This window comes from Mesoplodon mirus, assembly GCF_964341445.2.
Source record: "Mesoplodon mirus genome assembly, chromosome: 6".
Taxonomy (NCBI): domain Eukaryota; kingdom Metazoa; phylum Chordata; class Mammalia; order Artiodactyla; family Ziphiidae; genus Mesoplodon; species Mesoplodon mirus.
In genome coordinates this window covers 75,543,302-75,566,644 of record NC_138982.1, presented here as the reverse complement: position 1 = coordinate 75,566,644, position 23,343 = coordinate 75,543,302, and the positions used below count along the sequence as shown (strand labels likewise).

At 48.0% G+C, this 23,343-nt stretch overlaps 1 protein-coding gene and 1 pseudogene across 2 annotated transcripts in view; both read right to left on the bottom strand.

The window, feature by feature from the left end:
• Positions 1-12,554, bottom strand: part of LOC309805989 (elongation factor 1-alpha 1-like) — a 79,075-nt pseudogene extending 66,521 nt beyond the window's left edge. Inside the window, exons 1-2 of the transcript in view lie at positions 12,433-12,554; positions 5,825-5,950 (exon numbers count right to left, since the gene is read on the bottom strand). The product of the transcript in view is annotated as an elongation factor 1-alpha 1-like (transcript). The remainder of the gene's footprint in view (positions 1-5,824; positions 5,951-12,432) is intronic.
• A 7,827-nt stretch (positions 12,555-20,381) lies between these two features.
• NUDT16 (nudix hydrolase 16) lies at positions 20,382-23,059 on the bottom strand. Its single transcript, XM_082625112.1, has 3 exons — positions 22,876-23,059; positions 22,512-22,781; positions 20,382-21,751 (listed from the first exon to the last, which is right to left on the bottom strand). The coding sequence occupies exons 1-3, from the start codon at positions 23,011-23,013 to the stop codon at positions 21,572-21,574; spliced, it is 588 nt and encodes a 195-aa protein (XP_082481238.1). The 5' UTR covers positions 23,014-23,059; the 3' UTR covers positions 20,382-21,571.
• Positions 23,060-23,343: the final 284 nt, after the last annotated feature.

Sequence of the window (23,343 nt, the reverse complement as noted above, 5' to 3'; positions counted from 1 at the left end):
ACCATTGCAACAAAAAGAATAAAATATCTAGGAATAAACCTCCCTAAGGAGACAAATGACCTGTATGCAGAAGATTATGACACTGATGAAAGAAATTAAAGATGATACAAAAAGATGGAGAGGTATACCATGTTCCTGGATTAGAAGAATCAACATTGTGAAAATGACTCTACTACCCAAAGCAATCTACAGATTCAATGTAATTCCTATGAAACTACCACTGGCATTTTTCACGAACTAGAACAAAAAATTTCACAATTTGTACAGAAACACAAAAGACCCCAAATAGCCAAAGCAATCTTGAGAACGAAAAATGGAGCTGGAGGAATCAGGCTCCCTGACTTCAGACTATACTACAAAGCTACAATAAACAAGACAGTATGGTACTGGCACAAAACATAGACAGAACACTCTATGACATAAATCATGGCAAGATCCTTTTTGACCCACTCCTAGAGAAATGGAAATAAAGACAAAAATAAACACATGGGACCTAATGAAACTTCAACGCTTTTGCACAGCAAAGGAAACCATAAACAAGACCAAAAGACAACCCTCAGAATGGGAGAAAATATTTGCAAATGAAGCAACTGACAAGGGATTAATCTCCAAAATTTATAAGCAGCTCATGCAGCTCAATAGCAAAAAAACAAACAACCCAATCCAAAAATGGGCAGAAGACCTAAATAGACATTTCTCCAAAGAAGATATACAGACTGCCAACAAACACATGAAAGAATGCTCAACATCATTAATCATTAGAGAAATGCAAATCAAAACTACAATGAGATATCATCTCACACCAGTCAGAATGGCCATATAATCAAAATATCTACAAACAATAAATGCTGGAGAGGGTGTGGAGGAATGGGAACACTCTTTCACTGCTGGTGGGAATGTGAATTAGTACAGCCACTATGGAGAATAGTATGGAGGTTCCTTAAAAAACTACAGGTAGAACTACCATATGACCCAGCAATCCCACTTACTGGGCATATACCCTGAGAAAACCATAATTCAAAAAGAGTCATGTACCAAAATGTTCATTGCAGCTCTATTTACAATAGCCCGGAGATGGAAACAACCTTAGTGTCCATCATCGGATGAATGGATAAAGAAGATGTGGCACATATATATAATGGAATATTACTCAGCCATAAAAAGAAATGAAATTGAGCTATTTGTCATGAGGTGGATGGACTTAGAGTCTGTCATACAGAGTGAATTAAGTCAGAAAGAGAAAGACAAATACCGTATGCTAACACATATATATGGAATTTAAGAAAAAAAAATTTGTCATGAAGAACCTAGGGGTAAGACAGGAATAAAGACACAGACCTACTAGAGAATGGACTTGGGGATATGGGGAGGGGGAATGGTAATCTGTGACAAAGCTAGAGAGTGGCATGGACATATATACACTACCAAACGTCAAATAGATAGCTAGTGGGAAGCAGCCGCATAGCACAAGGAGATGAGCTCGGTGCTTTGTGACCAACTAGAGGGGTGGGATAGGGAGGCTGGGAGGGAGGGAGATGCAAGAGGGAAGAGATATGGGAACAGATGTATATGTATAACTGATTCACTTTGTTATAAAGCAGAAACTAACACATCATTGTAAAGCAATTATACTCCAATAAAGATGTAAAAAAAAAGTTTCAGACATAAATAAAAGTTAAGAGAATTATATAGAGGATACCCATGTAGCCACCACCTAAATTCTACCAGTAAGGTTTTACTTTACTTGCCCTATTACATTTGTATTCATCTATCCACCCTTTATCCAGCCATCATATTTTGTGATGTAATGCACTGTAAGTTGTAGATGCCAGCATCCTTCACCCTAAACTTTTCAGCACACATAGTACTAGTAACTAGAGCTTCAATGTTTTTTTAAGATGAAGCTTATGTACTGTGAAATGCACTAATCTTTATTTTAACCATTTTTTAAAAATTGAATTATACTTAGTTTACAATGTTGTGTTAGTTCCAGGTATACAGGAAAGAGATTCAGTTATACATATATGTGTGTATACATATTCTTTTTCAGATTCTTTTCCATTATTACAAGGTTATTACAGGATATTGAGTATATTCCCTGTGCTATGTAGTAGGTCCTTGTTGTTTATCTATTTTATATATAGTAGTGTGTATATGCAAATCCCAAACTTCTAATTTATCCCTCCCCCGGTCCCCATTTTCCCCTGGGTAACCATAAATTTGTTTTCCGTGTCTGTGATGAAATGCACTAATCTTAAGTGGCAAACCCATACACTCGTGTAACCCAGACCTCTATCAAGATAAAGAGCATTGCATCACCCAGGAAGTTCCCTACTGCACTTTCCACTCCATCCCCACGCCCACCACCCCACCTCACCCCTACAGGTCAGGTTTGGATGTTCTACAGCTTCATGTAAATGGAACAATACAATATGTTCTCTCAGCCCAGATTTCACTCAGTGTGTTTTTGACATTCATACATGTGCTTGCATGGGATCTGTACTTTTACTAACTAATCTGTAGCTTTTACTAACAAATAAACGGCACTGCATAAATGCACCATGGTTTAACTGTTCCTCTGTTGATGGACGCTGGGCTGCTCCACTTTTCCATTCTCTCTCATGATACCTACCTCTCTGATACATTTCATGCTCCAGCACATCCATTCCTGGAAGACTGTGTGACAAGAGTGCTCTGGTGTATCAAGCCCAGTTTGCCCACTGGCTTGGGCTGGGGTTTGGTTTCTCCAGGGGCAGTTTGCACACCAGTGAGCCGTGGATGGTGGCCTTGTCATGCCCTCAGTCCTCAGAGATGATGGGCTGGGACAGCGTACGTAAAGGCTGGAGCCTCCAGACAGGCACCTCAGGATCTGAAGTAGCCCCATCCACTGTGCAAATACAATTTTTATGAGTGCCCTGATGTGAAAAGCCTTGGGCAGCCCTGACTTAGGCTTAAAATGAGGGAGACATCCATCCCCCATGCAAAAAGAAACTGAGATGTTATGGAATCACATTTGAGATTTCAGCAAACTGTAAACAGGTGTGTGCACACACACTATACATTCAAAGGAAAGCCTCCAGGTGAAATAGGAATATCCTAAAACCGTGTTGTAGTAATTCAGAAGGAAAGTCTGAAAGAGCCCTAGCAAATTTCATGCGGAAAATGGGAGCAGCAGCAAGAGCGCACCTCTGAGTGTGGCTGAAACTGAAACAGTCAGCAAGCTCCAAAGGACTTCTACAGAAGCAGAGCCTGCCCTTTCGGTGCCTTTTCGGTCCCCTTCCGGCACCTCTTTCCGTCCTTGTAGAAATGGCCCACATTCTGGCTTTGGGGTCTGGAGACTGAGGGCCTCCCCTCAATTCTTCCAATAACCAAGAGTGTGACTTTGGCAAGTGCTTTAAGAAAACGAGTACAAATTCCTATAAAAATGCACACCCTGCCTATTTCCAAAACGGAATTTAGAGACAACTTCAGACAAAATAATCTTTTTTTTTTTCAGCATAATAATGGGATCTTCTTGATGTCCTTTGCTGTGAGAGCATACCAGTCACAGAGATTATCAGGGAACGTGGCATTTCACACTGCCAATGTCCAGACAGATCACTTCATCCAACACTTTTATTTCACAGATGTGAAAACCAGGGTCCAGAGAGCCTCAGTTCCCTCTGAAAACTGCAGAGCTACTTTGAGCTCATGAGTCCAAATCCAAGTGTACTTGGAGATTTCCCAGGGTAGGCAGGACCGTGTTTAGAGGTGGCTGTAGGCTCAGGAAATCTGTAGGCAGGCTGTCTGCTGGTGATTGTCGGTTGCTCAGTCTGAGGGGTCCCAGCACCTGTGCCCACAGGCTGCTGGGTGGAGCCAGGTGCTGGTGCTAATTTGGTGCCTGGGGGTATGGGACTTGACTGTATTGTGAGTCTGTGCCTCCTACCCACGTCCTTGTGGTTCCTTCCTTGTGTTTTGCTGTAGAAGATCTTTTCTGGTAAGTTCTGGTCTTTTTCATCGTTTCATGGTTGTTCTGCAGATAATTGTGATTTTGGTGTGCCCATGAGAGGAGGTGAGCTCAAGTTGTTTCCACTCTGCCATCTTGGCTAGTCTCTCCTGAATTATGTTTTAAATAATTTGGGAGGTGGCTGAGAATCTTTCCTGGTTCCTGGAGTTGAGGTTGGAATTTGCTCTGGGCTGTTTCCTTTCTTCCTTATCCTTGGGTTGCAGAAGTAGTAGAAACTGGTGGTATGTCTATTTCGCAGACACTGGGACCCTCTCCCTCATCTCAAGCATAAAGGTCCCATAGCCCTTTCATCTAAGAGATTTATTCCAGTGACCTCATTTAACAGAAGAGGAAACTGAGGCCCAGTGAGTAAGAGACTTGCCCTGGGTCACATAGCTAGCTAGTAGCAGGTGAGGCCTAAAACTGTCAGACTGAGAACCCTCTTGGTTCTATCATTAGGAAGGGGTTTGCTTCAACTCGAATCAATGCTATCGAATGCATTTTAGAATCTTGGACTTTAAGTTCTAATAATGTATTTCTGCAAATGGTAATCTTTGGTATCTCCTGAAGCAATTAGTTCAAACATTATTTTTTAAAGTTTGTAGACGCTTTAAAACAAAGAGTGAAACGGTAATTTAATTACCATTTAATTAATTTAATTAAGCAGCTTAATTAAAGTTTTTAGCTACTTATCTATTTATAGCTTTATAATGAAGTGTTTCTGCAATGCCCAACTGCTTTGGCAGAGCATAGAGAAATACAATTATTAATTGCTACTATCATAACCACTTCACAAAGCAGTGAGTCCTTAGATCTTCACCCATATTTCCTGGGAGCAAAAGTTTCATACCAACATTCCTCAAAGACAACCAACTTCAGAGTAAAATATTCATATGAATCATCAACAGCTATTATTAAACCCTTTACAGAGTTTCTGAGTCATTGCCTAAAAGAATATCTAACGGGTTTAATTTGAGAAGAAAATACAGGGCTCAAATTTGACAGTTTTCTTCTGCCTTAAAAAGTACTGGTCCTTGGGGCTTCCCTGGTGGCGCAGTGGTTGAGAGTCTGCCTGCCAATGCAGGGGACACGGGTTCGTGCCCTGGTCTGGGAGGATCCCATATGCCGCGGAGCAGCTAGGCACGTGAGCCATGGCCGCTGAGCCTGTGCGTCCGGAGTCTGTGCTCCGCAATGGGAGAGGCCACAATGAGAGGCCCGCGTACTGCAAAAAAAAAAAAAAAAAGAAAGTACTGGTCCTTGACCCTGTTTCCTGGTCCTGCCCTCCCCATCACTCCTTCTAGGAGAGGAGTGGTACTCACAGGCACACTGACTGCTCTGTAAAATGAGATGTGTGCGCAGGCCTTTCCCTAACTCGGACAAAGTAGCGTGCTGACCACCTTGCCAACTCCCTCCACCCAGAGCCTCCCTAGAAAAGCTGTAGAAGCAGGTGCAGTCATGCATCTGAAAAACTATCAACAACACCTCCAAAGTGTGAGATGCCCCTGGGGAGAAGGCAGGCTGTCTAGGCAGGTGTGATGGGGGAGACAGCGGGAGGGCAGAGCAGACGGAGGGTATGGGCAGAGAAAGGACTCTAAATTCTCTTCCCCCTCCACGGCCTGGCCTTGGATGGATCAGAGCAGCCTCTTGGCCACAGAAACCTGCAGCATCAGCGCAGGTGGCCAGTGCTGTCAGGGTACGTATAAGTACCACGGAAGTCCTGCTGGTGCGAGGAGCTGATGGAAACAGGACCAGCAGCTGATACTTAGCATCCGCTCACTCACCTCTCCCCCCTCAAGCTCCCCAGGATGACGGATTCTAACCTAGGAAACCCCTGCTCACAGGAGGTGCCTGGCAGCGCAGTACCGAAGGCTGTAGTCTTCGGGGTTCTGTGGGGTCCAAAGTGGTCTGCCCAGGGGCTCGTCCCTTCCCTTCTCCTTAAACTCCCGTGGAGGGATCTGGCTCTTCCTGAAAACCAGAGAGGATAGCTTAAAACAGGAACATGAGTTCCCAGGGTGAAATGACCTTGCACCTAAAGACAACAAACAGAACAGCAGACATTGATTGGAACTCACTGGGCAAGAGCTTACATAAACACAATAAATATTCTCTAAAGGGCTGGAGGGTGGGGAAGAGGCGAGATGGTGGCCAAAGGGCACGAACTTCCAGTTACAAGATGAATAAGTTCCAGGGAGCTAGTGTGCAGACTATAGTTAACAACACTGGGGGTTGTATACAATGAAAGTTGCTCTGAGATCTTAAATGTCCTCACAACAACAGCAACAGAAACGGTGGTTACAGGAGGTGAAAGAGGTGAGAACTAAGCGATCAAGAAAAACTAAGTCCTATCAAGTCGTTTGAGCAGAAATGCCTAAAGGCAACCACTGTTGGGCTTTTCCACAGCTGAGCCAATAAAATCCTGTGTACGTGTGCGTGCGCACACACTCCAGACAGCTTGAATTAGGTTTCTGTCTCCCGGAAACAAGGACCTAAGAGGGGACGGGAGAGGGGGTAGCTTTGCCACTTTGTGATGCAATGAACAGAGTGACTTCAAAAAGAGCCCCTTTCTGAATGCGTTAGTTACTTTAGATAATAATTCACTGGCTAAAGCCCCTAGTCTTCTTATCCATTCTTGACCTGGCAGTCCCCATAATCTTGCTGACATAATACAAAAATGTGTACTCTTTAGAATACATATAAATTTTGATTCCATCTATACAAAGCTCTGGAAAATAAAAACTAATCTCTACTGACAGAACGCAGATCAGCAGTCGTCTGGGGCTAGGAGTGAGGCGGGGAGGGAGGATTTAAAAAGGGGCAGGAGAAAATGCTTGGGGTGGTGGCCATGTTCGCTCTCCTGATGGTGTTTATGGTTTCAGCAGGATATATGTGTGTGGAAACTCACCCAAATGTATACTTAATTTTTTTGTATTAGGTTCTTCTTGTCTCAAAGTATATATATATTAACATCTTTATTGGAGTATAATTGCTTTACAATGGTGTGTTAGTTTCTGCTTTATAACAAGGTGAATCAGTTATACGTATACCAAATGTATACTTTAAATACGTGTAGTTTATTGTATGGCAATTATATCACAATAAAGCTTTAGAAAAGAAAACAAAATAAAAACATATTGGCAAAACAAAAAGCAAATTGGATAATGTCGCCCTATTTAACACACTGCAGTGGTTTCTCAGTTCTCTCAGGGCAAAACCCAGTCTGTAATGGGGTTTGGAAGGCTTTCCTGGTCTGCCCCTGCCCGGTAGCAGCTCTTACCATGTCCAACCTCTCAAGTGGGGCCCCGGACATCCTGGATTTCTCTCAATTTCTGGGTCCACTCCAAGCAACCTTCTACTTCTTAGAACATCTCCCCATGCCCACTCCTGCATGTGCACACACACGTTTACCTGGATACTTGCTTTAGGTTCCTGCTCATACATCCCCTCCTTGACACTTTCACGGAGCATCTCCCCACCCCCATGACGGTTAAGAGCCTTCCTATGTACTCCATTGTACACAAGGCTTTCCACAGCTTAGCACGTATTACTTTGTCTCCTAAGTGCTTTTTTACTTCTCTGAAGCCCCTCACCCTCCTGTGAGATATTCTGAGGGTCTGTCTTATAAATCATAGCTCTGGTTCCCTGAACACTGTCCAGAATACGGTATGCTTGTTGAATGATTTGATAAATAAATCAATAGGTCATAGACGGTCCAAGAGTATATCTTAACTACTAAACTTAGAGGAGACTGAGGCCAACCTTGAGAAAGGGGGAGAGTCAGGGTAGCACAGTGGTAAAAGCTCGGGCCCCAGTGTTAGGAAGTCTTGGGTTCAGATATCAGCTCTGCCACATAGTAGTGTAACCACATGGATGTTCCCAAACCTCTCTGTGCCTCAGTCTCCTCCTCTGTTAAATGGGGATGGTGATATCTATTTCATTGGGGTGTTTTGAGGATTAAAGGAGATAATCTGTATAACTTGAGGTCCAAATGTAACTACAACTAAAGAAAATAATATCATAGTCCTTAAGAGAAAAAGGAGCTAAATAATAATAGAAGCCAGTCAAATACATGTTCCTGGTATTACCAAAATGAGGAAGCCAGTTTAAGGTCAAGTAGCTGCACAGCAGTTCATTTCCCTCTGATCAGTTTGTGCCTGAGAGCCCGTCCCAACAAACTTCTTGCCTGAAAATCTCTATCTCAGGACCTGCTCCGCTGGAAACTGGGCCTGCGACACTAAGTCCAAACACCCATCCCTCGACGCACTGGTCACCTCCGTGCGCATATGCCCATGCACCACTGGGCAAGCAGTCAATTTAGGGCTTCGATGCCTCCCCTGAAGCCAAAACAATGGGGCAGCTGAGTATCTTGGATCAGAAGAATAAAAGCAAATTCCCATTGCCCTTATGAATCTGAAATGTTGAATCATATTTCAGGGCAAGGAACCTTTGGGAAATAGGCTCTGAGTTTATTGAAGGACTGGAAGGAAAAGGATATTTAGGGGGGAAATCTGGGAAAGCAGGACACAGACAACTGAGCTTATTCTTGATAAAATGTAGGCTCCTGAAGGGAGGGATTTCTGTCTGCTTTGTTCTCTGCTGTGTCTCCTGAAACAGTGTCTGGCATATGGGAGGTGCTCAATCAGTAGCAAGTCAATGAATATAGAGTTTGACTGGGCAGGGAAGGAGGCAAAGCTAACAGCAAAATGAAAACTTTAATGCAACTCCCAGACAAACAGTGAGGCGGTGAAGCTTGGTGGGTCAGATCCTGAGTTGTGATCACAGGCAGACCTGAGTTCAAGTCAGGATTTGCAACTTACAGCTCTAGGACAGCTGGCAAATCATTAGCCTCTGCAAACCTGTTTCCTTATCTGTGAAACTGGACTCATATTTAATACGATGACTCTGAAGATTAAATAAAATGATTTAGATTAAGTGCTTGTACAGAGTAGACACACAGTTCTCTGTTCATAAGTGAGCACATTTGGTACACATGTACACACACATGTACACACTCACACAACCTCCAGGGACTTGAGGGGTGACAGTGTTTTACTTCTGGATCCTCCAGAGGAAGGAGTGTGGTGCTTTGTCTGCTTTAAGGATGACAAGAATCAATGCAAAATGTTCTGGCCAAGTAGAGCCTGTGAAATAAACCTGAAAGGCTATACCAGCCCATTAATTTGAGTCTTAACCATATTACTGATTTTATAGTCACTTAAGCAAATCAATGTTTCTAAACACACTTTGGAGAACAGCCTAATTTGTGAGTAATTTTTTTAAATCTGCCATTTGAGATAATGCCGCTGAGGCCTGACTATTCCACTTTGATTTAGAGCAGAACGCTTGTGCCAGACAGAGGACAGGCCATTTGACTCTTTCTGCCCACACATTCTAAACAACAAAAGCTAGGACACAAGATTAGCTATGGCCTCCCCGTTACCATGGTGTATAAGCTACAAAATCCATTTCTGACTCCAGTCTCTAATTGAATGTGGGACGGAACTGGGAAAGCTGCCAAGGAGAGCGAATGGTTTCACATAAATTCTTCAACTATAGGGAACAATACAATACAATACAGGCAGAACAATACAAGTTTCCTTTGTGCTCCCTTTACACTTTGATTGACAAAAGTAATTATGTACTTATTCAGAGGTAATGTTCTGTCTTCCATGGTACCATTATGGGTGGTTTGGACATTGTGGTTTTCTTTCCTCCCTCATTGAATAGCAGCCATGAGATCTGAATAGAACAGACCCTCATTTAATCCTGTTCCCCTGGGCACAGTCACAGCTTTAGGCCTCCCAGGCCAAACTTCACGGTTGCCCTTTGACCATAGGGGTTGGTCAGGGCTGGTCAATCATGGCAAAGCTAAGGACTCTTGCTTTGGATACAAATAAGGGGAACCAGCCTTGAGATGGAGCCCTCACTATAGTAGTACAGTGTAGAGAGAGAATAAAACTAAGTCACTGAGACTTTGGGTCAACTATTCCTGAAATCTACATACTTCTCAGATTTCCAGGTATATGAGATAAAAAGGTTTAAATTGGATCTTCTGTTACTTACAACCCAAAACTTCATAAATAATATATGCCCATCAGAAAATGAAAAGGTATATACCTTTCCAAAATTATATTTGACTTCCTGCATTTCATCCCAGACCCAAATTCCTTGCAGTGGCGTGCATAATCAAGGTGGACAGTCTTACATATGCAGAATGATTTTCTTTCACATCAGAAAAATCTATCATTCATCCAATGGACTTGGTTTATCTGTTAAAATGTATGAAAATAACACTTACTATAAATAATTTATATCTTAGTGTAATTACAATTAGCTATAATGAATGCACTTGGAGGCCTATCTTGCGGTCTGATAAACTGCCATCAGCTGTCATGCTAGCAGACCTGAAACAATGATTTGTGAGTTTAATTCCTTTAAAATAATATCATGAAACTGAAGCAACATGACCTCTCAACTCACCAGTGTTATCTTTAAAATTTCCATGCAGCCAATACACAAAGATATTTGTTCTGATATTGGTCACTGTTTGAAAAAAGTGGATGTTCTATGTTTTTTGAAGGACATAAAGCCCTTCACACTAAGGAGATGAACCATAGAATTTCAGTTATCAGCCAATAGGTGGAAGAGAATTTGAGGAGTGTCCGTTCCATAGGGACCACAAAAACCTTATTACATCACAGTCAGCCGGGTTGGTCTTGAGTTCCAAACCTCAATGTAAATACTAGGTCAGCTCATCTCGACTGTACCCATATTTGAAGACTAGGAAGTGTGATGTTGCCATGGTAATAAGTTACTAGGATACCTCCAAGCAGCCAGTGTAAGCTGACTTTGTTAAACGGTATCACAAGGATTAAGAACTAATACTTGTTTTGATTGGATAGAGTGATGAGAAGTGTTTCTTTGCATTATTTAGGAAGCCAAATAGGGACCTGTGAGATAATTTATCCTAACCTTTTGTTCATTTCATGGATTAATTTATTCTATTGATTGAGCACATACTATGTACCAGGCAGTGTGATAAATAATGGAAGACACAGGGCACCCTTGAGATGTGCACAGGAGATGCGGAGACCAAGACCCAGAGAGATTAGGAAGTTGCCTAATGGACACAAGGCCCCTGGACTTGTACAAGAGTCTTGAATCCCAGTACAGTGATATTTGCCACAATGTGAAAAAACTTGTTGGAGGGACTTCCTTGGTGGTCCAGTGGTTAAGAATCTGCCTTCCAAGGTAGGGGACGCAGGTTCAATCCCTGATCAGGGAACCAAGATCCCACATGCCACAGGGCAACTAAGCCCATGTGCCACAACTACTGAGCCTGCACACCACAACTAGAGAGAAGGTCAGGTGCTGCAATGAAGAGCCCGTGTGCTGCAGCTAAGACCTGACACAGCCAAATAAATAGATTTAAAAAATTTTTTTTCAAAAAAAAAGAAAACACTTGGACAAAATTAATATGAATTAATATTCAAAATGAGCTTCTATTGGCTTGCTCAGCTTTCATAAGAGAACAGACTTTTCAAGAAGCATGCATTCAATAAGCATTTTACTGAGTGCTTACTGGGCCTACTCTATTGTAACATGCCAGATGCTGGGGAAACACAGTCATGTTCTAGTAGGGCCAAAAGAAATTTAAAGGAAGAATTCTGGCCAGTGGCATGGTTCTCTTGTAGAGGCATGCTCAAGTTGCCATGGCAGCCCAAATGAGGGGAATGAAAGCTGCCCTAAAGGGGTGATGAGCTTTGAAGGACAAGTAGGCATTAAGAAGGCTTGGGGCAAGCAGGCCTTTCCAGAAACGGATTCCATGTGATGTAATTAATATGTTACTATAGCGAGGACTGGCATTTTCTCAGCAGTGCCTGAGGGCAGGTGCCTGATACCTATGGGGACCACGTGTTCAGTTTAAACAGTCAACAACTTTGTCCCCCAAAGTTGGAGCCATTTCAACCAACCATATTCTAGTTTGGGAAATGGGGTATTGAAGCCAATATTTGAACAGATCTTAAAGTACATGGTGCTGGAGTCACTATGAATGGTTCAAGTGGCTGAGTTATTCTGCCTGAAACGTTTGTCCCAATCACAGACCCAGCACAGTTTTAACTCCTTCCTTAACACCAGATCCATAAAGGCTTTGCTTCCCCTTTTGCCCGCCTCCTCCAGGCTGCCTGTCCTACACTGTTAGCCCTTGTCTTTGGAGACAGTTTCGTGTCCACTGTTATCTCCTCCCTGCTTGGCTGGGTTCTCTCTTTCACAGGAGACTTGGGGCTGGTCTGGTCATCGATGGCACCAACAGGCAGAGGTACTCACCCTCCCAAGCCTTGCACCCTGAACCTCCATTCTGTTCCACGCTGGGGAGGCCTCCACCAGCATCCTGCCCCACCCGCCCCAGCACCACTTCCGGCCACATTGTCTGGTCTCCAGCACCTCACCTCTTGCTTTCACGCTCAGCGCTGCCCATCCTGGTCTCTGCCTGGTGCTTTGGGCAGTAGTGGATGAGCCAGACCAGCCAGTCGTTGGCCTTTCTGACCCCGTCTCTCAGACCCAACTGCATGCTGTGCCCTATTTCCTAGAAGTCACTTAGGACTCCAGACGCCTCCAGGGTGAGAAATGAGCTTCTCCCCTCCTGCATTTCACCCACTGTAAGACATCATTGACTGCTACATGCATTATTATTTTATGTACTTCTAAGAAAGAAAAATTCTGCCATTAAGCCATAACACGAGGTTTTCTTATCACTTCATTTCCTAAAAATTTCTATATATTGAAGATTTTTTTACTTCATTAGACATGGTTTTTATCATAGATCACTCTTGTGCATACACGGGAAATATATCCAAAGTAAAGTGGTTTAAATATTCCTAAAACTTCTGCAGAGTGTTCAACTCTTTTGAATCATTTTTCAACCTGAGGTGTTAGGTGTTTGTGTTTTTCTACAAAACATCGACCTCTGTGCCATCAAGAGCAACATTTCTTAAGAGTTCTCCACCTGAGTCTCTGGGATTTCCTCCCAAGCTGCTGACATTCATCCCACAGGTTTTCAGGCCATGTGCAGCAGGTGACGACCATGTCAGGACCACCACCTGGCATGAGTTGTAAGACCTATCCTGACTTCAGAGAGTTTAATGTCTGTCTTAGAATAATGGAAACAAGGGGACGTCAGACCTGCTGTTCCCCACACATGACCACCACTGCAAAACTCTCCAGGGAAAAGCCCAGGACCTGAACTTGTCTACCTCAGCCTTTTGACATGGCACCACCCTGTGTGCATCTCCAGAGATGTCTAAGCTGGGACTGGCTCTTCCTGGCGGCCTCGTTTCTGGCAGCCCCACCCCAGTGGGAGAAGGATGAGCTTCAAAGCCAGCACCACAGCAGGACCTGCATTCAAGGACTCTGAATTCAAACCTGTCAAATTCATGCCTGGATCCCTCTGAAGAGTTCCTGGAGTGGTGTGCTGAGGTAGTGTAGGCCTGCAAGGAGGGTTCTCACACCCAATACCCTCTTTTATAATCAACACTTCTAGACACCAAAGATGGCTGCAAAGATATCTGTCCCACCTGATCTTCTAGAACTTGGTCACTCCTTTATCCAGAGATGGAGCCCAGCGTCCCCACCCCTCGAATCTATGTGAGTTTTGTTCTTTGTGACCAATGGAACATGGCAGAAATGAAGTTGACTTCTGCGGCTGATTCAGACAAGGCCGTGCAACTTCCATCTTGCTTTCTAGAGACCTGACGGCCAGGTAAGCAGTCTGACCACTGTGAGGTGACCACTCTGAGGCGCCCAAGCCAGTCACCATGAAAAAGCCTGAGACTGCGTGGCAGGAGACAGGCCTGACCAGCCTGCAGCTGCTCAAGTCCAGCCTGGATCTGACCCCAGCCATGAAGGATAAAGGAACTGCTGTTACTCTAAGCCACTATATTTGGGGATGATTTGTTACGTGACCATAGCAGGTGGAGCCCACCCTTTGTGGATGGGGTGTCATTCCCACGGGGAATGACTGGCCTAGAGTCATTAAATCCTCCACGTGACCACCAAGAACAGTGTAGCCAGGGAAAGGCTTGGAGCTCCGAGACCACTGTTTTGGCCACTTCCTGCTCACAGAGCTTCAATTACCTTCTCCATTCTCCTCTTCATCACCCTGAAGTCTTAGGATGGAAAATTTAGATAACTTACCGTCTATCACATAAACAAGGAACAACTTGAGCTAGCTCTAGAAACTGGAAAAAGGTCAAATGGATGACAGATAATTCCCTATTTAGTTACACCCTGGCCTTGGCTTTGGGGCTCCATCCTGGCACTGGGGGCTTCAGGGGGTGTGAGGTGGTGACAGGCCTTGCCTGCCTTGCTCCACGCTGATAGCGAGGGCGTCGAGGCCTCCACACTCAGCCGGACTAGTCTTCGTGAGACATGAATCTCATACAACTTGGAGAATGTTCTTTAGGAAAAAAAGAAACCAAATTTAGAAAAAGGAAACCAAAGGGAATATCGATATAGGATGTAAAAGCACAACCAATTACAACTTTTAAAAGCTGAAAAATACCACAAACATGACAAAATCCAGGGGAAAAAAACCCATAAAATTATGATGAGTTAATTACCTGACATGATTTTATGGTATCCTTCCCTACTTTGGGGGGTTGCATACTCTTTTATTCCATTTTATACTATCATTTTCTATATAGTATGAGGTAGATTAACCTAGTCCAGAAGGTCAGGACCAGAGACTGCTTCCCTTAGGAAGTGACATTAAAAATAAGAAAGAATGGGAGTTAGTGAGGCAAAAGGTGCATGTGGGAGGGGGAGCTGGGGCAGGGGTGGAGGGTCAGTGGCCTGGGGAAGGGGAGGAGGATTGCCCTGCAATGAGCCTGAGGTCAAAGTGGCTTTCTCAGCTCTGGTGGGTTGGAGGGCGAGAAACTAAAGGGGAGGTGATCAAAATGCAGGGGAAATGCCTGCGTGGAACATTATGCAGCCATTAAAAGGGATCCTGTGGGGGCTACGTAGCAGCATGGAGCAACACTTTGGCTGCAAATTGCAGGCATGAGTTTCTACACTTTGTGAAGTACAGCCACATGAAGAATTATGGAATCTCATGAACAAGATGTCTACTGGAACAAAGAGGAAGTTTGAGTCTCTAGCCTTTTTTTCCACCTGTGGTAGGCATGGGTTGTTTGTGCTACACAGCATCCCTGCCCCCTCCCTCGGGGGTCTGCTACATCCCCAGATCTCCTCTCTGCTCCCCCAGCCACTACGAGGGTGGAGGAGCCTGACCTGGTCAGTCAACTGCATAGTTCTAGTGTCGGCAGGGAGGGCCCAGGTGAGCACGTGACCACACCTGGCCGCTCAAGCTCTACCGTGACTTTCTCATTTGGGGCTGAAGAACTTCAGTCCTCCTTCAACTCAACAAACTACCCAACATTCCTCCTGGGATGGGTCGCATGTCCGTCCTGAATCCCTTCCTTGTTTCTTTAGATTCATTTGGGTTGGGTTTCTGTAAACTCACAAGAAAAAAACAATTTCCTTTTTATTTTTTTAACTGGTCATTTTAAAAACAAAATACATACATATTGTAGAAGGTTCAGGCAATATGAAAGAGCATAAAGAAGAAAGTTTATGAGTGTCTCTCTCTGTCATTTATTTCCAGTTTTATCACGTTGTGCTCAGAGAGTGTGATGTGTACTCTGTCATTTCAGAGGTGGTACAAGACTGGAGAGCATTTACTGAGGTTTTCTAAGGCCCAATAGATGAGTAATTTGGTAAATGTTTCCTGGGTCCTTAAAGGTAGATTCTCTGCTTCAATCAACAGAGTTCAGGATTTATCTTTCATTTTGCTGACGTTTGTGCCTAAGTTTTTTGTTTGGAGTCTGGAGATAATATAATAGTATCTCTGTCTGATATAGTTGGCTTGTTACATACGTTAACACATGACAAGAGCTTACTTAGAATAGTGCCCACTGCCAGGATGTTTGTTGCCATCATCATCTTTATTGTATATCCTGGGCTCTGTACCGAAACGTTGACATTTTATCTGCCAAGGACTGAGTTTGTGGTCTCCCAATACCGTTGTGTTGACTTCTCCTTGCATTTTCCATAGATATCCTGTATATAATCTGAAATTCATGTGGTCATTGTGGATAAACTCTTGATCAATTAAAGAAAGCTAATAGAGATCTAGCCCCTTAAACCCTTTCCTCGGGGCTGCCAGCTGTTTGTGTCTTATCCCATCTTTCCTCTTATTCCCCAGTCCATGTGTTCCTTAAATTCCCTGAGCAAAGCCTGCTTCTGTTGGGGAATCAGTCTTCTAGAGAATGCTCTTTATCATTTACAGCCAGCCGGAGTTCACGTCCCTTTCATGAACAGACCCCATGTTGTTATTTCCTGTTTACTTCAGTGAATTGGAGGCGATCCTTCTACTCCTTTGCCCTCAACAAGCACATGGCTCACTCATCTGCTCGCCCCTCCCTGTTACCTGGCCTCTGCCTACATCCCCACCTGGAACCAGTCCTGGACCGCAGGAAGGTGGGAATGGATCAGTCTGTTCTTCAGCGGCCAGGAGAGGCTGGGGGACCGGGGCTGTGGGTAACAGCCGCCCTCCCAGGGCTTTTCCAAGGGCTATTTAAAATTACTGAAAACCCCACCAGGGTCATCTGAGTGGAAGGAGAGAGGTCCTAGCAACTGGGTCCCCTGGGAATGCCTGTGGAGTGTAACAGGCACGGGGGTGGGGGGGGTGGTAGGAGAGGGCTGCGCTCGTATGCGCATCAGAGTGAGCAGAGCGCTTGGCAGGGGTGGGGCGGGGATGGGGGAGGAGGCCCTGGAAGGCAGCTTCATCTCTCTGCCTCTGGCCTCTACCAGGCTGCCTTTACCTGGAGGGAATGTGAACTTCCACATTCCTGCCTCTTGTGGAGTTAGGGGGCGAGGCCATGTGGTTTCTTTTCCTGGGAGTTTTCTGTAGCCTTAAGTCCACGGTGGGTGTTTCTCTTTCCTCTGCCCTGCCCATGCCCTGTCCTTCCTCCTCAGAAGTGAACCTGTTTTAAATATAACCCCCACCTCCTGCTCACTGCCTGTCCCTGAGGAGGGCCAAGGTACAGCGTTTCTTAGCTGGGCTCAGCTTCTGTCGCCATTCACTAATTTCATCAGATAAAATTTCTCTATTTTTTTCTCACGTTCATTTGTCTGTGTGGAGGGGAGGGTTTAGAGAAAAAAAGTTTTCTGTGAAATAAACCAAAGTCATAGGACCCCCGCCTTCCCTCATCTGCACGTCTGCCCTGGTCTGGTTTACTCAGCAGCCTGTGGCCTGAGTAACTGTGAAGGTGGCAGCCACTCTCCTGAAATGTTTCTGCTCAAAGCAGCAGCTTTGCCAGAAATTCGATAACCAAGGAGACTCTGGCTCCGGACAGCATGGGGCCCAGAAGTGTGAATTCAGCAACACCCGCCGCAGCTGCAAGGAAAAACCAGAGAAATGAGAAGTGTGAGCAACTTGCTGACTCTGCTGAGAAAGGCAGAAATATGTGTTTGGGGGGATGCAGCCAGGGCCACTCACCTCCCATGAAACAAAATGCGAGAGGGGCCAGCATGAGGTGGAGACCGTGCTGGGTAAGTGCTGCCTGCTTTACCCTCCCCACAGGAACCACAAACCCAGTGGCTCAGATGAGGAAGAGGTCAGGTGCTGGCTGAGTCACCACCACAGTTAATGGGGTCAAGGATTCCACGGAGCTGCCCGGCTTCTCTCTCCCCTTGATGACTGGTTTCTCCAGGCCAGGGGGTTTCCTCACGCTGCCGCAGGAAGGTACTGGATAAGAGGGGAGAGACCAGAGGCGGGTGTGCCATCACCTCCCTGCCTGCCTGCAGACGGGAAGATGAGGCAGGCAAAACGAACTCAAGCCACAGAAAGATGAACACTCTAGCGGGGCTGGCTGAGTCAGCAACCTCTCACTGGGAGAGTGCGTGTGGGGATGATACAGGGAAGCCACGGGCTGTCCCCCCTCAACAATCCCCAGAGCCAAAAAATAAAAAGATTTAGTATAAACAAAAAGACAAGCTGATGACTGCACTGCCAGGAGGCTCTGACGTGCCGGGACAGCCCAGCAGTAAGATGCAGTCTGTAAGGGCTGTGAAGCAGTGTGGCAGCTGGGCCCCGGGCCAGGTCTGCGCAGGCCCAGCTCCAGGCAAGGTAAGCGGTGCCAGCACTCCGATCCCGCTCGGCCGCAGGGACCTTGCCTCCTCACAGGGATGAGCGAGGGCTGCGGACACACAGCACAGATGGAGCGGGTGCAGGCTGTGCCCTGGGAGGCTCTCAGGCATCCCTTCCCCTGGCCTGCCTACCTGGGGAGCTGACGGGGGGTCAGGGCCAGGTTAGGAGACAAAGGACAGAGTCGTCCACCTCTCCAAGCACCTACCTGATCTCCAGTGCTGCTCCCACCCCCACCCCTTCCAAGGCCAAGAGCTGCCACCCGTCCCCACCCACCCCTTTTCACAGCCCTCTCGCCCAAGGCTCCTGCCCTGTCACTGCCCTCCTTCCCCTCCTGGAGCCTCGCGCAGGACTTGGCCAGTAGCTCACACCACCTTCTCCAGCAGCCGTCAGTTTCTGGCTTCATCCCATGGACCTTGACTTTCCCATGATGGCTCCACCTCAGCTTCAGAAACACCCTCCCTGGCTCAAGTACCCCTCCCCACCCACCGCAGCCCATGCTGGAGTCCTACCTCACCAAGACCTCCAGTTCACTAACCCCTCCGGAGTCACCTCCTGCCTTCAACTCCTGTCTTACTCAGATTAAACCTTACACCCCCCAGTCCAGCATTACGTCTCCTGTAATCACAGCCGCCTGGCCCCTCCTCCCTTGCGCTCCTCTGGGAAAGGCCCAGCTCTGCCTCAGTGACCTCGTCCCACCTGAACACAGCTGCGGGGGAAACGCGTGCGTGTGTGTGTACACCTCCCCCCCGCGCAAGTGGTACATCTAAGCGCCTAGATTCTCGTCTCAGAGCTCAGCCCCGCCTCCCTTCTGCGTTTCTGTAATCGACCTGCTTTCCCAGGTGCAGATGAAGGACTGCCTCACGCCCTCTGAGAACATCCTCCACCCACGCCCAGCTGACGGTCTCACTTCATTTCACCAGGAAGAGATTACAGCTCCTTCAGCTCACCATTAATTGAGCCCCTCCTCTTCTATACTTTCCCCTCCTCTTCTTGAGCCCATTGTGTTGCAGGACTGGCTGTCCTCCTCTCAGAGGGCTCAGCCCGCCTCCTTCTCCACGGACTGTGCCCCTTCAGGAACCCTCTCTCCACTCTCCACCTTGACTGTTCCCACCGACACCCAGGCTCTCCCACTGCAAACCCTCCCTGACCTGACAGCCCTCTCCAGTTCTCACCGCATTTCTCACACCCTCTGGACCTGCTTCTCACTGTCCATCCCACCACCACCTACTCACTCAAGCAACTCCCACCCCTTCCTGAAACGGCTCCCCTCCAGGTCATCCAAGACTCCACGCTAAGATCCAAGAGACAGTTCTGCCCTCCTTTCACCGAAACGCTCCTGAGAGCCTGGCATGTCCACCCTCTTCAAGCAGCTTCCTCCCACCTCCTTGTCCTCCTGAACATGTCCTGCTCCGCCCCCTCGACTTTCAGGGCTGGGCTCCCTTAGGGCCCCATCCTGAGTCGTCTTCTCTTTTCTCCTTGGATGACCCCATCCAGTCTGAAGTATTGCCACAACATTTTTATGTGGATGACTCACAAATTTAGGTCACAACACATCCAAAATGACCTTGATTCCATCCCCTGCAAAAGCCTGTGGTCCCCCTTCCAGCTTCGCCAGGCTTTCCCTTCATCCATAAGTTGAACACCTTAAGGCACCAGCTGAAAAGTCACCCTTGAGTCCTCTCTCTCCCCTCACCCCACCCATCAGAGGGCCTGTCAATGCCGCCACCACCATCTCTCAAGGGTCCCCACTTCTCTCCACCTCCTCTGCCATCCAGGCCCAGATCAGCACCAGCTCCCACTTCCCCTCCTACCCGCTTCCAGTCCGTGCTCCACACACCTCGCCCCGACCATGGCCTGTAAGGCTCTGTACCATCTGGCTCCTGCTTCACCACCCCCCCTTGCTTACTTTAGTCTAATTACACTGGCCTTTTGCTGCAAATTCTCTGCTTCCCCCTACCCCCCCCCAACTGCCACCCCCAACTGAGAAATGGAGTCTCACTCCCTACCTTTGTTCTGGGATAATTTGCCAAGATTCATTCCCAGAGCCTTAACACGTGCTCCTCCCTGGAACACCCAGAATCCTCTCCCCACACTCCTCCCTGGCTCTGTCCTTTCCATCCTTCAGCCTAAATGCTCTTCACAGAGGCCCTTCTGGACCACCTCAACTAAAAGTGAAAGATACCAAGGTGGGACCTGTAGCAATCCTTTATTTCCTTCTTAACACGGACATAAATAAAACAAGAAAATAAGCATCATAATTTAATTAATCTTATCTTCATTTCTAGAGCAGTGGTTGGCAAACTGTGGCCCACAGGCTGGCCACATCCCTTTTTAAATGGTTTTATTGGAACACAGCCACACCCACTGATTTATGTATTGTCCACTGCTACTTCTGACTTGGCAGAGTTATGCAGTTGCTACAAACACCATGTGCCCCACCAAGCCTAAAATATTTACCATTTGGCCCTTTAAGAAAAAGTTTCCTGGCCGCACGGAGAGCAATCTATGGCTCTCTCATCCCTAGATCACCAATACCTCATAACAGCTAATTTGTTGAAGGAACTGAAGGGCTTTGAGGCCCGGTTACAAGCCCTTCTTTACTGGGAGGCTCTTTTTTGTTGGGGCAGGTCTAGATCAGGTCTGGGCCAGCTCCCTTCACTGTCCCCAGAGTCTAAGGGATCCCAAGTGAAAGCCCTGGAGGAAATGCACCAGAACACAGGGGTCTCAAGTCCAAGGTCAGTCCAAGGAGGCCAAACCTTTTCCTCACCCCTTCTGCTCAGTTCCGGGCAGGGGGTTAGGTCAGGGCCCTCTACCACCCTTTTGGGGGGATACTGCTCTGGCCAACCCCCAGGCAAGGATGCAACTACTTTCAGGGGGAAAACGGGTCCTCTGCTTCTCTGTTCTCCCCAACAAGCATGGGCTGGGCTAGACCCTGGGAACAGCCATGTAGGAGTGTGGGGAGAAACCCTCCCTGGTTCAGAAGCTCCTCCCCAGCAAGGAGATGGGTATGGCGAGAAGCTACACCCAACACGTGCCACTTCCTGCTTAAACTGGACATGGCGAGGGATGGGGGAGGCATCAGCTTGTGTGTGAGTGCGTGTCTGGGGGCCACCAGGTTGTATGTGCGCACATGTACAGGGAAGATGCAGGCTCTGTGAATCTGCCAGGGCATCCAGGATGAGCTGCGGACTTTTGCCACTGGCGCCATGAGTCGCCACGGAGCCCTCTGCTCAGAACACACTACACACCTTTCCCTTTTAATCTGTTATCATCTATGAGGCCCAGGCCCAGAAGAGAAAACATTCCCTTTTTCCTCCCTCCCTCCCCAGTACAAAGGCCCTGATCTCAGGCAGGTTCCATGGGTTCGCGGAGGGCAGCCTCTAGGGACGAGCTGAGAACTTAAAGCGTGCGAAAGAGCCAGGTTCCAGCAGTCCGAGGTTCTGGAGGGCTTCCAGCAGCTGTTCCCGTGCATTTCCAATAAACGTATTCTCCAGGAAGGCAGGCAGGCCTCCCACACCATCCCGCAGGGTGTACAGGGGAACCCGTACCAGGCCCAGCACCTGGGAAAGGAAGGAGACATGAGACTCTGGGAACGCAGGGAGCTCGTCCCAGCCAGATCTTTCTAGATCAGAGGTCTCACCCCTTTATCAGTCCAGCAGAACCAGGCCTGAGGACGCACACCTCTGTGGCCCTAAAGGGCCCAGGTCTTTGCAGACAAATGAGCCAGGTCATGCTCTCCAGCTCCGCAAAAGCTAACCCTTCCCACATCACAGTAGTGGCTCCTGCCTCCGGGATGCACCCTGGGCCCTACGCCAGTAGTCCTCAAAATGTGGTCCCCAGAGCAGCCGCATAAGCACCATTTAGTAACTGTCGAAACCTGCGATTCTCAGGTCCTTCTACCCCTCCCCCACTGAGCCGTCAATTCTGGGAGTGCGGCAGTAATCAGTTTTCGTAAGCCTCCCAGATGATTCTGATACCCGCCAAAGTTTGAGAACCATCACCATACACAATGTCCCCCTCTCCCCTCGCCTAAGTGCCAGGGTTTTCCCTCAAAACATCAGGCCACTTCTCCTACGCAAGAAAAACAGGGGCCTAAGGTGCAACGCCTGCCACTGTCAAGGGGGGACTAGAAGAGTGACTTGGATGGGTATGTTCTACAAAGACACCTGTAGAGGCTTGTGAAGTGGAGAGGGGGTTAGATCTTTGCAGGGAGACCAGGTTGGCTGCAACTAGTCACCCAGATCTCAACTACACGAGGAAACTGTGCGACAGGCCTTCGGGAGCTGGAAGACGCGGGGTGGGGTCCTGGGCTGGCCCCACCTCCAGCCCGTGGTCCCGGGCGCGCGGCGCGCCCATCTCCACCGCAGTCAGCTGCTCCAGGGTCAGGCACTTGGCGTAGAAGTGCGCCACGACGCGCGGCCGGGACCCGGCGTGGGAGCTGCGGTAATCGGCACGCTCCACGCGGAAGGCGGCCGCGGCCTCGCCCAGTTCCTCGCCCAGCTCGCGGTTCAGCCCGTCCTCCAGGCTGCAGTCCCTTAAGTCCACGAAGCCGCCGGGGAAGCCCAGGCGCCCGTCAAAGCGCATCTGCATCTGCGGGAGAGGGAAGCGGAGATGGCCGGGGGCGCCCAAGACGGCGTGGCCGCGGGGCGGGGGCGGGCGGGGGCCGGGCGTGCCCCTTCCTCACCAGCACGGCGTAGCGCAGCGGGATGCGGCCGAAAAGCAGCCCCGGGTCCGGCGCGTAGAGCAGCGCGTGGCATGCGTGCCGCCAGCCCGGCCCCAGCTGCAAGGCCTCCGCCAGCTCCAGCCTGCGCATCCCGGCCATGACCGGACTTCCCCACTCGGCTGTCCAGGGGGCCGACGTGGGTAGCGGGCGGGACAGCCAGGACCAATCCCTGCAGTGCCCGGCGGCCAGGACCAATCCCTGCAGGGCCTGGGGCGGGGCGCGGCCGTGGGCCCGGGCGGCAGCCAATCAGAACGGGACGCGGCGGCGGGTATCCGGTCCCGGGAAGCCTATGGCGAAGTGGGACCCGGGGGAAGTGGTTCTTGGCACGGGCAAGGCTGCAGGCGTGGCTAGGTCCTGGACGCGGCGGGAGGCCATTAATAGTGCTGACGTCACAGTCTTCCAGGGGACTTCCCCAGCCGGTTGGGCGAG

Excerpts from the sequence above, each read along its gene's own strand:
- NUDT16 (XM_082625112.1), bottom strand. The coding sequence starts at position 23,013 with ATGGCCGGGATGCGCAGGCTGGAGCTGGCGGAGGCCTTGCAGCTGGGG. Across the intron at positions 22,782-22,875 it reads CGCTGCGCTACGCCGTGCTG|ATGCAGATGCGCTTTGACGG; the intron begins GTGAGGAAGGGG and ends CCTCTCCCGCAG. Across the intron at positions 21,752-22,511 it reads CCCGGGACCACGGGCTGGAG|GTGCTGGGCCTGGTACGGGT; the intron begins GTGGGGCCAGCC and ends TTCCTTTCCCAG.